The following is a 14,704-nucleotide window of genomic DNA, read 5'->3' as shown; positions in this document are numbered from 1 at the left end:
ACAGGAAGGTGCTTGGCTGCCCCAGTTTCTGGGTTTTGGTGTACGCCATGATTCAGTAGGAAACTCATGCAAGACTTTGTACATGAGGCCCCTTGTGTTTTCTGATCTCAAAGGCCGAGGAGCCAGAGACATGAATGTCACTGCCGAGATAAGTGAATGTCTCTAAAAGTTCAACACTTTGACCAAACCATTTACCAAACATACACTTTTGATGGCCACATACATAAAGTCATTGCAAGCCTTGATCTTACTCTTGATCCAGCACGATTGCAATCCCAGACAGTCTGATTCTTCATGTAGCTTCTTGCATGCAGCAACCGGCATTTGTTGATTCTACAAAGACCACAGCATCATTACTGACTTGGTCGGGATGAAGTAGAGATGAATGTATCACAGATTATGTTTTATTTTTATTGTGCCATTGTTTTTGTAACAGTAACTAGTTGTTTATTTTGCCTTAAACACTTTTACAGTTACATTGGGCGGAAGAGGATGCAGGTGGACCACCCAGAGAAGGCTGTTCCAAACATACACAACCTGGTGGAAGCTGACTACTCTTACTGGACACTGGGTTATATGTTGTCATTGCAAGGTGCCCAAAAACTGCTCAGAGCCCAGCCTCTGAACAAGATGCTTCCTGTAGATGAGTTTCTTCCTGTCATGTACGACAAACATCCTGTGTGAGTGTAGCTACTCTTTGTTTTGGTTTTTCTTCTGTCTTATGGCTTTCATTTGCTTTCTGTTTTCTTCACTATCCCTGTTGAAATAAACCACGTTTCTGCTCCCTTCATTCTCCAGTTCGGAGTACATGAAGCCATTTGAGCATCGAGACCTGCGTGCATTCTCTGCCGAGCCACTTCTGGTTTATCCAACCCATTATACAGGTGATCCAGGCTACATCAGCGATACAGAAACATCTGTTGTCTGGGACAATGAAACAGTCAAAACTGACTGGGGCCGAGCCAAGTCCAGGAAAACCCAGGAGCAGCAGGAGCTGAGCTTTGAGGCCCAGAACTCTGATGTTCTGCAGTCTGAACTGGAGAAGTGGAGCACACGGGACGAGTTGTGATAAAGACAGCACACATCAAGGAGATAACACAGAAATGAATCACAGGGATGGAATATAACAGAGGTATAGTGAAGAAAGGGAGGAGGGAGTTGTCCTGCAAGTTGTGGTAGAAGATGCCCAATGCTTTGTACATTTCTCTCTCCACTGTTTTATCTCTCTCTTATGGGAGCAAGTTGGATGTAGAGTTAACTCTTGAAGAGTCAGCCAGTAGCTTTTGTTTTATTTATTGCATCCAATAAGCATCCCTTAACCTTAGCCTGACCCTTCAGTAATTCCTTCTTCGGTTTTAATAACGACTCAAATCATGGCATAACAAAGTGTGTATTCATCCATTGAGTACTTGTACTCTGAGGTCTAAAGTAGGATGTGAAAGCTGCGATGTGTTTTAGGAATTAAAATAGGAGCCTCAAACATAAAAGTTTCTTTTCTAAACCTCTATCGGAAGAAAAGAAGGTTTTTTTGGTACCCATCACTGCACTTTGCAGCCTTTTAGTATGTTAAAGAAGCATCCTCCTTTTTCTTTAGTTCATTCATCTACCTACAGTAACTGTAATTTATTTGCTTTATAGGTTTGATGCCTTATAACCTTCTTTAGTCATTTATTCATGAGTGGACTATAATTCTATGTATAATTTTGCTTTCAAAGCATTTTCACATGTACACAATGTTCAGTGACATCACTGGACTTGTGTTTCTTTCATCACCACATTTTGCCATTTAAACTAAAGTCATAGGTTTTATCGATTAACACAACCATTTAAAAATAGCCTTTTTTTCTCTGTTCAGAAATGGTCTTTAAAAAACAAAACAAAGAATGAAATAAATGTTTATACTGAAAAAAAAAAAAGCCATTGGTTGTGTTGTCTTGGCTAGTTTGAAAAACAGTGCTTTGTGGCCCCATTTAAAGTGCTGAATATGTGAAAACCAGCACCATACCAATTGCAGATTCAGTTCTTGCTGGAGGAACAATGGTTCAAACATCCATATCCAAGTGGCAGATGCTTCTCTTCTGGGCAACACTTCCGTACAGACATAAACGTTAAGATTAGCTTCATTGCTGTTTGTTGGTATTTGGCTGCATTGTGAGAGTGGTAGAAATAGCTCCTGCAGTGTTTTTTGATTTCACAGGAAGAAGCCTGAAGCAAACCAGACTTGAGCTTTGTCACAGTTCAGGAGCTGTATACATCTGAGGTTGTGTCCCATGAAGATCAGGGGCCTCATGTACAAAGACTTGCGTGGACTTGGTACTAAAAGTTGGCGTACATCAAAACCCTGACTCTGGCATAAGCACAAATATATTCAGCTGTATGAAAGTGTGCGTAGGCATGAATTCATGCACGTTTTGTTTGTACAACCCACTGAAATTGAGCATGGAACCAAACTCCTTCCTGGCTACGCCCCTTTTAAATATGCAATTTCATGTAAATAGCCCTTTTGAGCAGGGATTCCCCACGACGTCACATCAGACAACATGAACACAGAAAAGAAATGATACTATAGATGACTGGAAATTACACAGACACACACAGGGACAGTTTGTTCGGTGGGCTGTTAAATGGATTAATCATGAGACTGGAAAAATGTTTGTGGGTGCTACAGAGCGTGAGTGTGTGTGAGGACTACATGCAGAACAGCGCACACACTGACGTTAAAAAGGTGAGGCGTGCTTCTGCTGACAGTGTGACATTCACAATTAACACGCTTTTATTGACATAAACTGAACACAGTAAGCCTGTTAAGTAAGCCTCTGCAGCTCACCATCAAGCAAAAATAAAAAAGACATTAATAATAAAAAACATGCGCATATGCCCAAATGTGTCCATGCTGAATTTCGTTCAGAACAATGACACAAACTATTTAAACACAAGCCCCCCACCCCCATCGTGCACTCTGCAGCCTCCACATATTTGAACATTCATCATGTGATGGGGCCTTTATAGCAATATTCGTGCAATTAATAGCTCAGATTACTTTAGGGAAATCGGCTCTCGATGCTAAATGTACTGCAATGTTGAAATGTACCAGATGACATTTGGATGATTGCAGCTCACCGCAAAGGTTGACTGGCACATGCCTGACGATCAGCCAAATACATTCTCAAAATACACGTCAGATCGCACCATTTGCAAGGTCCTCTAACAACGCCACTGTTAGTGCCATTTTACGCATGACTGCGCGTCATTTTATATCCATCCATATAATTGCAAACACATGGGTGTGTTACATGTTCATCAGTGTGTCTCTGATGTGCACATCACTCTGACGACTTCTTGTTTTCGCACTATTAACGGCTCCTAGCATCACCTTTACATATCCACAGTCGAACAATAGCTGTAGAAAAGTGCGTACACCAGCCTGGATTTTTGTGTACACACATTTCATTTCACACAGCACATTTCCACGCTCACGTCACTTTTGATACTTCTGCACTTGGAAAAAGAGACCTGGAATGGAGAGTGCGTGCCTCAATCTATTAGCGTTGCTCAGGACAGGAAGGTCGCCATTACTAAGGCCGGGTTCACACGGCAGGATAATTAGGACGATATCGGACCTGATCTTCCCCTTCCGACAATCTTAAGGACGCCCCGACAATCGTGATGACACTAAAGATAATCTTATCAGATATTCCTGCCATGTGTGGTGTGTTAAGAGTGCTCTGATCTGCTCGGAAGGACGTCAGGAGTGCTCCGATTGCAAATCGGGAATATTCAATATGTTGGGTTTTTTTGGCCCGATATCGCAGCGTGTAGTGTCCTCCGACCAAAACGAGCATGCAGCCTGCTCAATGTGATGTGCAGCCAATCAGAAAGCGAGGTGAAGGACGCACGGAGCAGAAAGTAAAATCAAAACAGCTGTTCTGACTTACCAGAAAGTCTGGTGGTCGCGCTGTCTCCACTCCTTTAAAGAACGCCTTTTTCTTTTTGTATCGTTTTTTCCCTGTTTTAAATAGTCCACAAAGTACCTCCGTTTGTTTACTCTGAAGTCACATTTAATCTCGAGCGATTTTGTGAGATTTCCTGTCTGACCTGAGAATGTTCGTGTGTGAAATCTTCGTGTGTGGTGTTGTTGTCCTTACCGTGTGGCTGAACACCACACACTGTACGACCAAACCTGTTAGATCCATGATTTTTATCTTCACGTGTGTGGTCTCTCAGGTTTTGGAAACCTAAAGATAATTTTAAAGTCCTGTTGTGTGAACCAGGCTTAAGGGTTAAATGTGCAGATCAATAATAAACTGACCACTTTTTTTTGCACTAGCGTTGCTATTTCTTTACAGATTTTAATAAATGTAGGCTTGTTGTAAAGCCCTTTGAAACCTCCTTCCAATGAACCTATGCATGTGTGGGTGGAAAAAAAAACTTCTATGTAAAATGCAGAAATTTGGGGAAATTATGACAAACTGTGCTGCTTTTCTTGCTCTATTTTTGCTATTTGTTAACAGATTTTAATAAAAAGTAGGCTTATTTTAAAGCCCTTTAATTGCTCTTTCTTATGAACCCATACATGCCTGGGTAGAAAAAAAATGTTTTATCTTAAGTGTGGAAATTTGGGGAAAAATATGTTTTTTTTCCTGTCATCATAATTCTGGAATTTTTATAAATGAAGCCTTGTAAGTTGTATTCAATCAATCAATCAATCAATTTTTTTATATAGCGCCAAATCACAACAAACAGTTGCCCCAAGGCGCTTTATATTGTAAGGCAAGGCCATACAATAATTATGTAAAACCCCAACGGTCAAAACGACCCCCTGTGAGCAAGCACTTGGCTACAGTGGGAAGGAAAAACTCCCTTTTAACAGGAAGAAACCTCCAGCAGAACCAGGCTCAGGGAGGGGCAGTCTTCTGCTGGGACTGGTTGGGGCTGAGGGAGAGAACCAGGAAAAAGACATGCTGTGGAGGGGAGCAGAGATCGATCACTAATGATTAAATGCAGAGTGGTGCATACAGAGCAAAAAGAGAAAGAAACAGTGCATCATGGGAACCCCCCAGCAGTCTACGTCTATAGCAGCATAACTAAGGGATGGTTCAGGGTCACCTGATCCAGCCCTAACTATAAGCTTTAGCAAAAAGGAAAGTTTTAAGCCTAATCTTAAAAGTAGAGAGGGTGTCTGTCTCCCTGATCTGAATTGGGAGCTGGTTCCACAGGAGAGGAGCCTGAAAGCTGAAGGCTCTGCCTCCCATTCTACTCTTACAAACTCTAGGAACTACAAGTAAGCCTGCAGTCTGAGAGCGAAGCGCTCTATTGGGGTGATATGGTACTACGAGGTCCCTAAGATAAGATGGACCTGATTATTCAAAACCTTATAAGTAAGAAGAAGAATTTTAAATTCTATTCTAGAATTAACAGGAAGCCAATGAAGAGAGGCCAATATGGGTGAGATATACTCTCTCCTTCTAGTCCCCGTCAGTACTCTAGCTGCAGCATTTTGAATTAACTGAAGGCTTTTTAGGGAACTTTTAGGACAACCTGATAATAATGAATTACAATAGTCAAGCCTAGAGGAAATAAATGCATGAATTAGTTTTCAGCATCACTCTGAGACAAGACCTTTCTGATTTTAGAGATATTGCGTAAATGCAAAAAAGCAGTCCTACATATTTGTTTAATATGCGCTTTGAATGACATATCCTGATCAAAAATGACTCCAAGATTTCTCACAGTATTACTAGAGGTCAGGGTAATGCCATCCAGAGTAAGGATCTGGTTAGACACCATGTTTCTAAGATTTGTGGGGCCAAGTACAATAACTTCAGTTTTATCTGAGTTTAAAAGCAGAAATTAGAGGTCATCCATGTCTTTATGTCTGTAAGACAATCCTGCAGTTTAGCTAATTGGTGTGTGTCCTCTGGCTTCATGGATAGATAAAGCTGGGTATCATCTGCGTAACAATGAAAATTTAAGCAATACTGTCTAATAATACTGCCTAAGGGAAGCATGTATAAAGTGAATAAAATTGGTCCTAGCACAGAACCTTGTGGAACTCCATAATTAACTTTAGTCTGTGAAGAAGATTCCCCATTTACATGAACAAATTGTAATCTATTAGACAAATATGATTCAAACCACCGCAGCGCAGTGCCTTTAATACCTATGGCATGCTCTAATCTCTATAATAAAATTTTATGGTCAACAGTATCAAAAGCGGCACTGAGGTCTAACAGAACAAGCACAGAGATGAGTCCACTGTCCGAGGCCATAAGAAGATCATTTGTAACCTTCACTAATGCTGTTTCTGTACTATGATGAATTCTAAAACCTGACTGAAACTCTTCAAATAGACCATTCCTCTGCAGATGATCAGTTAGCTGTTTTACAACTACCCTTTCAAGAATTTTTGAGAGAAAAGGAAGGTTGGAGATTGGCCTATAATTAGCTAAGATAGCTGGGTCAAGTGATGGCTTTTTAAGTAATGGTTTAATTACTGCCACCTTAAAAGCCTGTGGTACATAGCCAACTAACAAAGATAGCTGATTCAAGCTGATTAAAAGCTCTATGAACCTATACATGCCTGGATAAACAATCCTTACATATTAAAATATAAATCTGAAGTATGCCTTGACATTGTGCTCATTTACCTTGCTGCGTTTTCCACTGTAATAGTATTGCTAGTCTTTTAATGACAACAACATATATATGATTTTTACTAACATTTTATTACAAGTAGATATAAAGCTATTCAGAATTGATGACTTTTTACCCTCAGTCAGGGTAAAAAGTACCTCCTCCATCCCCTCCAACCACACTGTTAAAATTTAAATGCTGCCTGTGACCACCATGTACATATCATATTAAACAACACTGAAAGTATATATACATAAATATATTTAAACATTTTTGTTTCCATATCTGTATGCATGTGAACGCAGCTTAATGAAAAGAACTTATGGCGTTGAGTTATAGTCTCAGTATATTTATATTAAATTGCGACATGACTTTAAAATAGACATTTATTTTACATAATTACATTAAGGCTCTTGTACAGTTCATTTTAGTATTCAAGAATTTGTTTTTGTAGTTGGTGCAGTTGATGGTGAAGCACTGGCTGCCTTTTTTTCCCCTCATTTCGCTTCTGTTTAACAAGTGCCTTAACTGGCTCAAGGTGCTCTGTCCACCCTTAGTAATGGCCACCGTGTGGCACGCCGTTAGTCATGTGACGTCCATACCAGGTCTCTATTTATACAGGCCTGCCTCTACTGGTGGTTGGCTCTCACTGCGGTATTGTATCACTTCCTGTTTTGGAGCACAGCGGTGTTTTGCTGTATCTGTTAGCTGTTTAATCTGTGCAGTTAGATTGATCTAGATAACTAAATAACAATTTGTTTCACAGTGTAATCTTCACGTGCCTTAACTAAAGCACTCCCTCTGCTGAATCACCTCTAAATTATTTACACATTATTCACTTTGTGTGTTTTTAGGAATCCGCTAGCTTAGCGCATCTACTAGCTCTTAGCCGATTTAGCATGGCCGCTTCTCCTGTCTCTCCCGCACTTTTCTGCGCTGGGTGTGAAATGTTTAGTTATTCCTCGGCCTCCTTTAGCAGTAACGGTACTTGTAATAAGTGTAGCTTATTCGTAGCTTTGGAGGCCAGGCTGGGCGAATTGGAGACTCGGCTCCGCACCTTGGAAAATCCTACAGCTAGCCAGGCCCCTGTAGTTGGTGCAGACCAAGGCAGCTTAGCCGCCGTTAGTTCCCTTCCAGCAGATCCCGAGCAGCTGGGAAAGCAGGCCGACTGGGTGACTGTGAGGAGGAAGCGTAGCCCTAAACAGAAGCCCCGTGTACACCGCCAACCCGTTCACATTTCTAACCGTTTTTCCCCACTCAGCAACACACCCACCGATGATCAAACTCTGGTTATTGGCGACTCTGTTTTGAGAAAAGTGAAGTTAGCAACACCAACAACCATAGTCAATTGTCTTCCGGGGGCCAGAGCAGGCGACATTGAAGGAAATTTGATACTGCTGGCTAAGGCTAAGCGTAAATTTGGTAAGACTGTAATTCACGTCGGCAGTAATGACACCCGGTTACGCCAATTGGAGGTCAATAAAATTAACATTGAATCAGTGTGTAACTTTGCAAAAACAATGTCGGACTCTGTAGTTTTCTCTGGGCCCCTCCCCAATCGGACCGGAAGTGACATGTTTAGCCGCATGTTCTTGAATTGCTGGCTGTCTGAGTGGTGTCCAAAAAATGAGGTGGGCTTCATAAATAATTGGCAAAGCTTCTGGGGAAAACCTGGTCTTGTTAGGAGAGACGGCATCCATCCCACTTTGGATGGAGCAGCTCTCATTTCTAGAAATCTGGCCAGTTTTCTTAAATCCTCCAAACCGTGACTATCCAGGGTTGGGACCAGGAAGCAGAGTTGTAGTCTTACACACCTCTCTGCAGCTTCTCTCCCCCTGCCATCCCCTCATTACCCCATCCCCGTAGAGACGGTGCCTGCTCCCAGACCACCAGTAACCAGTAAAAATCTATTTAAGCATAAAAATTCAAAAAGAAAAAATAATATAGCACCTTCAACTGCACCACAGACTAAAACAGTTAAATGTGGTCTATTAAACATTAGGTCTCTCTCTTCTAAGTCCCTGTTAGTAAATGATATAATAATTGATACATATTGATTTATTCTGCCTTACAGAAACCTGGTTACAGCAGGATGAATATGTTAGTTTAAATGAGTCAACACCGCCGAGTCACACTAACTGCCAGAACGCTCGTAGCACGGGCTGAGGCGGATGATTAGCAGCAATCTTCCATTCCATCTTATTAATTAATCCAAAACCCAGACAGAGCTTTAATTCATTTGAAAGCTTGACTCTTAGTCTTGTCCATCCAAATTGGAAGTCCCAAAAACCAGTTTTATTTATTATCTATCGTCCACCTGGTTGTTACTGTGAGTTTCTCTGTGAATTTTCAGACCTTTTGTCTGACTTAGTGCTTAGCTCAGATAAGATAATTATAGTGGGCGATTTTAACATCCACACAGATGCTGAGAATGACAGCCTCAACACTGCATTTAATCTATTATTAGACTCATTTGGCTTTGCTCAAAATGTAAATGAGTCCACCCACCACTTTAATCATATCTTAGATCTTGTTCTGACTTATGGTATGGAAATTGAAGACTTAACAGTATTCCCTGAAAACTCCCTTCTGTCTGATCATTTCTTAATAACATTTACATTTACTCTGATGGACTACCCAGCAGTGGGGAATAAGTTTCATTACACTAGAAGTCTTTCAGAAAGAGCTGTAACTAGGTTTAAGGATATGATTCCTTCTTTATGTTCTCTAATGCCATATACCAACACAGTGCAGAGTAGCTACCTAAACTCTGTAAGTGAGATAGAGTATCTCATCAATAGTTTTACATCCTCATTGAAGACAACTTTGGATGCTGTAGCTCCTCTGAAAAAGAGAGCTTTAAATCAGAAGTGCCTGACTCCGTGGTATAACTCACAAACTCGCAGCTTAAAGCAGATAACCCGTAAGTTGAAGAGGAAATGGCGTCTCACTAATTTAGAAAATATTCATTTAGCCTGGAAAAAGAGTCTGTTGCTCTATAAAAAAGCCCTCCGTAAAGCTAGGACATCTTACTACTCATCACTAATTGAAGAAAATAAGAACTCCAGGTTTCTTTTCAGCACTGTAGCTAGGCTGACAAAGAGTCAGAGCTCTATTGAGCCGAGTATTCCTTTAACTTTAACTAGTAATGACTTCATGACTTTCTTTGCTAATAAAATTTTAACTATTAGAGAAAAAATTACTCATAACATCCCAAAGACGTATCGTTATCTTTGGCTGCTTTCAGTGATGCCGGTATTTGGTTAGACTCTTTCTGTCCGATTGTTCTGTCTGAGTTATTTTCATTAGTTACTTCCTCCAAACCATCAACATGTCTATTAGACCCCATTCCTACCAGGCTGCTCAAGGAAGCCCTACCATTAATTAATGCTTTGATCTTAAATATGATCAATCTATCTTTATTAGTTGGCTATGTACCACAGGCTTTTAAGGTGGCAGTAATTAAACCATTACTTAAAAAGCCATCACTTGACCCAGCTATCTTAGCTAATTATAGGCCAATCTCCAACCTTCCTTTTCTCTCAAAAAATTCTTGAAAGGGTAGTTGTAAAACAGCTAACTGATCATCTGCAGAGGAATGGTCTATTTGAAGAGTTTCAGTCAGGTTTTAGAATTCATCATAGTACAGAAACAGCATTAGTGAAGGTTACAAATGATCTTCTTATGGCCTCAGACAGTGGACTCATCTCTGTGCTTGTTCTGTTAGACCTCAGTGCTGCTTTTGATACTGTTGACCATAACATTTTATTACAGAGATTAGAGCATGCCATAGGTATTAAAGGCACTGCACTGCGGTGGTTTGAATCATATTTATCTAATAGATTACAATTTGTTCATGTAAATGGGGAATCTTCTTCACAGACTAAGGTTAATTATGGAGTTCCACAAGGTTCTGTGCTAGGACAAATTTTATTCACTTTATACATGTTTCCCTTAGGCAGTATTATTAGATGGCATTGCTTAAATTTTCATTTTTACGCAGATGATACCCAGCTTTATCTATCCATGAAGCCAGAGGACACACACCAATTAGCTAAACTGCAGGATTGTCTTACAGACATAAAGACATGGATGACCTCTAATTTCCTGCTTTTAAACTCAGATAAAACTGAAGTTATTGTACTTGGCCCCACAAATCTTAGAAACATGGTGTCTAACCAGATCCTTACTCTGGATGGCATTACCCTGACCTCTAGTAATACTGTGAGAAATCTTGGAGTTATTTTTGATCAGGATATGTCATTCAATGCGCATATTAAACAAATATGTAGGACTGCTTTTTTGCATTTGCGCAATATCTCTAAAATTAGAAAGGTCTTGTCTAAGAGTGATGCTGAAAAACTAATTCATGCATTTATTTCCTCTAGGCTGGACTATTGTAATTCATTATTATCAGGTTGTCCTAAAAGTTCCCTGAAAAGCCTTCATCATTGTCAGGAAATTGGCTGAGTGACTGCCGCTTTGCTGCATCAAAATTTTTTCAGAAACTGTGAGAGACCTCCAGGTGCTAACCATTCGGAAAATTCAAATGGCTTTGAGGGATGATTTTATGGATTACACAGATTAACAAGTGCTCCAGCCGGTTTAAAGACCGCTCACAGCTGCTGAGAGCGCACCGCGCTCGGAGCACCGATCGACAGGCTCAAACCCCGCTGAAACAACCAGATCATTTCCAACGTGAAGGCTTTGTTGATCCGGGACATCGTCTGACTTACACAAAAATGGCAGGAAACGTGGACATCAGTACTTTTTCGGCACATTCCACTGTTACAGGAGTTTTATTCATGGAAAGAAAAGCGGACGGATGCGCTACCGTGCACATCCGTGTTGGTCTCACAGGACGGCTTTGAGATGGCTTTCAGACGGCTGTCGGTGGGTTTTCAGTCGTCTGACTAACCGAGAAATTGTGGATGAGCCTGGACATGCCAGAACATGTCCTGTGAGGCTTCATCACGGCATTGCTTTGCGCCATACGGGACCGCCGTGACGCGCGGAATTCCTCCGCTCCTCTTTCCATGACAAAAAGTCCTGTAACAGTGGAATGTGCCGTTCATTTCCAAACTGGACGCTGTGTTTTATCCGGGACGTCCTCTGACTAGCACAGGAATTGCGGAGGACGTGGACATCAGCACTTTTTCGGCACATTGAGACAGACATGCGGAGGAATTCCTCTCGATGGCGGCTCGGAGCGCCGTGTGCCATTGTGGGGCGTCCTTAAAGCTGTAGTAACAGTCCTTATTCTCTGTGAAGCCCGTACAATTTTCACCGAAAGCCAGATACATTTTTCGAATGGTTTCCAGCTGCTTGTCTCTAACAATTTCTGAAAAGATTCTGATGGAAAAAAAGCCCAAATCATTCTGCCATTTCCTGACAAGGAAACAACGACGAGAGGGGTGGAGCACTGCTCACTCAAAGCCTGCCCACAGGCGAATGATGCAACCGACAGGCGTGGAAAAACTCACGCATGCGCACGAAGGTTCAAGCTTGGCTGACGTAAAAACATATGAATCAAATCCATATAGTTTTTGAAAAAAATAAAAAGGTACGATACTTTTCTCACAGACCTCGTATATACACAAATGCACATTTTGAACAATATATACAAAATGGTTTATGCGTTTTGTTCATCTTCATCTCAAAGCAATTTCTGTCTGCTATTACACAAAGGTCACATCACAAACTACTACTTCTAAGTTGACTGTGTGTTTGTTCTCTCCTGCTCTGAAAGCAACTTTCACACTTCGAGGCTCATTCACAATTTGAGGAGCCCCCCCGCTCCATTCATATGGTAAACAGTGCTTTATGCTGGAGTGAGAGCGCTTGCCACAGGCTTATCCAATAACATTCACAGGCAAACTAGTGGAGCAATCCTGATACTCACACACTGTTTGTTTGAGCACATGAGATTGTCATCAGAGGCCCTCCGTCTGCTCTGTCTGCTCACTTTCACTGATAGCTGTGCATAATGGCACCGGGCGCATTGGAGCCAGCAGCCAGGGGGCTATTCAAATGGGCCAACTAGTAACACATCACTCCTAAAAACCATCTTTGGTTTATAACTTGAGAAAGTGAATGAAACGGACCCATGTTAGGGGGCATAAATGAGAGGTCAATAGGTTCACCAGTAAATCACAATTTCTTATGCAAATAGTGCAATAAAGGTCCAAAAGGGCAAAGTCCAATTAGCACAAAAGTAACACGTGGGCAGGCCCGAGGGTAGGAGACGCCTATCCACAGAAGAGCCGGGACCCACGTAGTTCCACCACCAGCCGGAGGTCTGCAACACACCAGAACCGCCAAGTCCTGGTACTCCAGGTGGCCACTGCTCAAGGCTGTTGGACCGGTACTGCAGGCAGGAGCAAAAACAGATTAGGTGGGTGTGTGTACACCCAGCAAACAGTCAGCAAAACACAGTTTCCTCTTGAGTGAAAAGTCCAATAATTCCCAGAGTGCAGAGGAACTTGAGAACATGCATTGTCAAAGGTTATACTTAGAAACGAGAAGTGAGGAGTGGAGAACGCCAGCTCCTCCAATCCAATCCAATCCCTCTCCTGATCACCTTGACGATCTTGTAGGGTCTGATGAAACAGTCGGTCAGTTTTGGGGAGTCCGTTTGCAGAGGGATGTTCTTCGTGGAGAGCCAAACCTCCTGCCTGGGCTGGTAAGCTGGGGCCGGGGCTCGTCGGCGGTCTGCATGGTCCTTAGCCCATGTCTGGGCCTTCAGGAGAGCAGAGCGGGTTTTCTTCCACACCCGACGGCATCTCTTGAGGTGGCCTGGACCGAGGGCACCTCGACCTCCCCCTCGACGGCTAGAAACAACGGGGGTTGATACCCCAAGCAATCAATCAATCAATCAATCAATTTTTTTATATAGCGCCAAATCACAACAAACAGTTGCCCCAAGGCGCTTTACATTGTAAGGCAAGGCCATACAATAATTATGTAAAACCCCAACGGTCAAAACGACCCCCTGTGAGCAAGCTCTTGGCTACAGTGGGAAGGAAAAACTCCCTTTTAACAGGAAGAAACCTCCAGCAGAACCAGGCTCAGGGAGGGGCAGTCTTCTGCTGGGACTGGTTGGGGCTGAGGGAGAGAACCAGGAAAAAAACATGCTGTGGAGGGGAGCAGAGATCGATCACTAATGATTAAATGCAGAGTGGTGCATACAGAGCAAAAAGAGAAAGAAACAGTGCATCATGGGAACCCCCCAGCAGTCTACGTCTATAGCAGCATAACTAAGGGATGGTTCAGGGTCACCTGATCCAGCCCTAACTATAAGCTTTAGCAAAAAGGAAAGTTTTAAGCCTAATCTTAAAAGTAGAGAGGGTGTCTGTCTCCCTGATCTGAATTGGGAGCTGGTTCCACAGGAGAGGAGCCTGAAAGCTGAAGGCTCTGCCTCCCATTCTACTCTTACAAACCCTAGGAACTACAAGTAAGCCTGCAGTCTGAGAGCGAAGCGCTCTATTGGGGTGATATGGTACTACGAGGTCCCTAAGATAAGATGGGACCTGATTATTCAAAACCTTATAAGTAAGAAGAAGAATTTTAAATTCTATTCTAGAATTAACAGGAAGCCAATGAAGAGAGGCCAATATGGGTGAGATATGCTCTCTCCTTCTAGTCCCTGTCAGTACTCTAGCTGCAGCACTTTATTGCAAATAGTGCAATAAAGGTCCAAAAGGGCAAAGTCCAATTAGCACAAAAGTGACACGTGGGCAGGCCCGAGGGTAGGAGATGCGTATCCAGAGAAGAGCCGGGACCCACGTAGTTCCACCACCAGCTGGAGGTCTGCAACACACCAGAACCACCAAGTCCTGGTACTGCAGCTGGCCACTGCTCAAGGCTGTCGGACTGGTACTGCTGGCAGGAGCAAAAACAGATTAGGTGGGTGTGTGTACACCCAGCAAACAGTCAGCAAAACACAGTTTCCTCTTGAGGGAAAAATCCAATAATTCCCAGAGTGCAGAGGAACTTGAGAACGTGCAGTGTCAGAGGTTATACTTAGAAACGAGAAGTGAGGAGTGGAGAACACCAGGTCCTCCTAACTTCC

At 42.3% G+C, this 14,704-nt stretch overlaps 1 protein-coding gene across 1 annotated transcript in view; it reads left to right on the top strand.

Moving 5' to 3' along the window:
* The window catches only part of LOC117526537 (procollagen galactosyltransferase 1-like), a 69,164-nt gene extending 67,861 nt beyond the window's left edge, over positions 1 to 1,303 (top strand). Inside the window, exons 11-12 of the mRNA XM_034188599.1 lie at positions 474 to 680; positions 799 to 1,303. Of these exons, the coding sequence (XP_034044490.1) occupies positions 474 to 680; positions 799 to 1,069 (478 nt within the window). The 3' untranslated portion in view covers positions 1,070 to 1,303. The remainder of the gene's footprint in view (positions 1 to 473; positions 681 to 798) is intronic.
* The last annotated feature ends 13,401 nt before the right edge of the window (positions 1,304 to 14,704 follow it).

This window comes from Thalassophryne amazonica, chromosome 15 (assembly GCF_902500255.1).
Source record: "Thalassophryne amazonica chromosome 15, fThaAma1.1, whole genome shotgun sequence".
Lineage (NCBI taxonomy): Eukaryota > Metazoa > Chordata > Actinopteri > Batrachoidiformes > Batrachoididae > Thalassophryne > Thalassophryne amazonica.
Note: the sequence above shows the minus strand (reverse complement) of the source record. Positions and strands in the feature narration are given on the sequence as shown.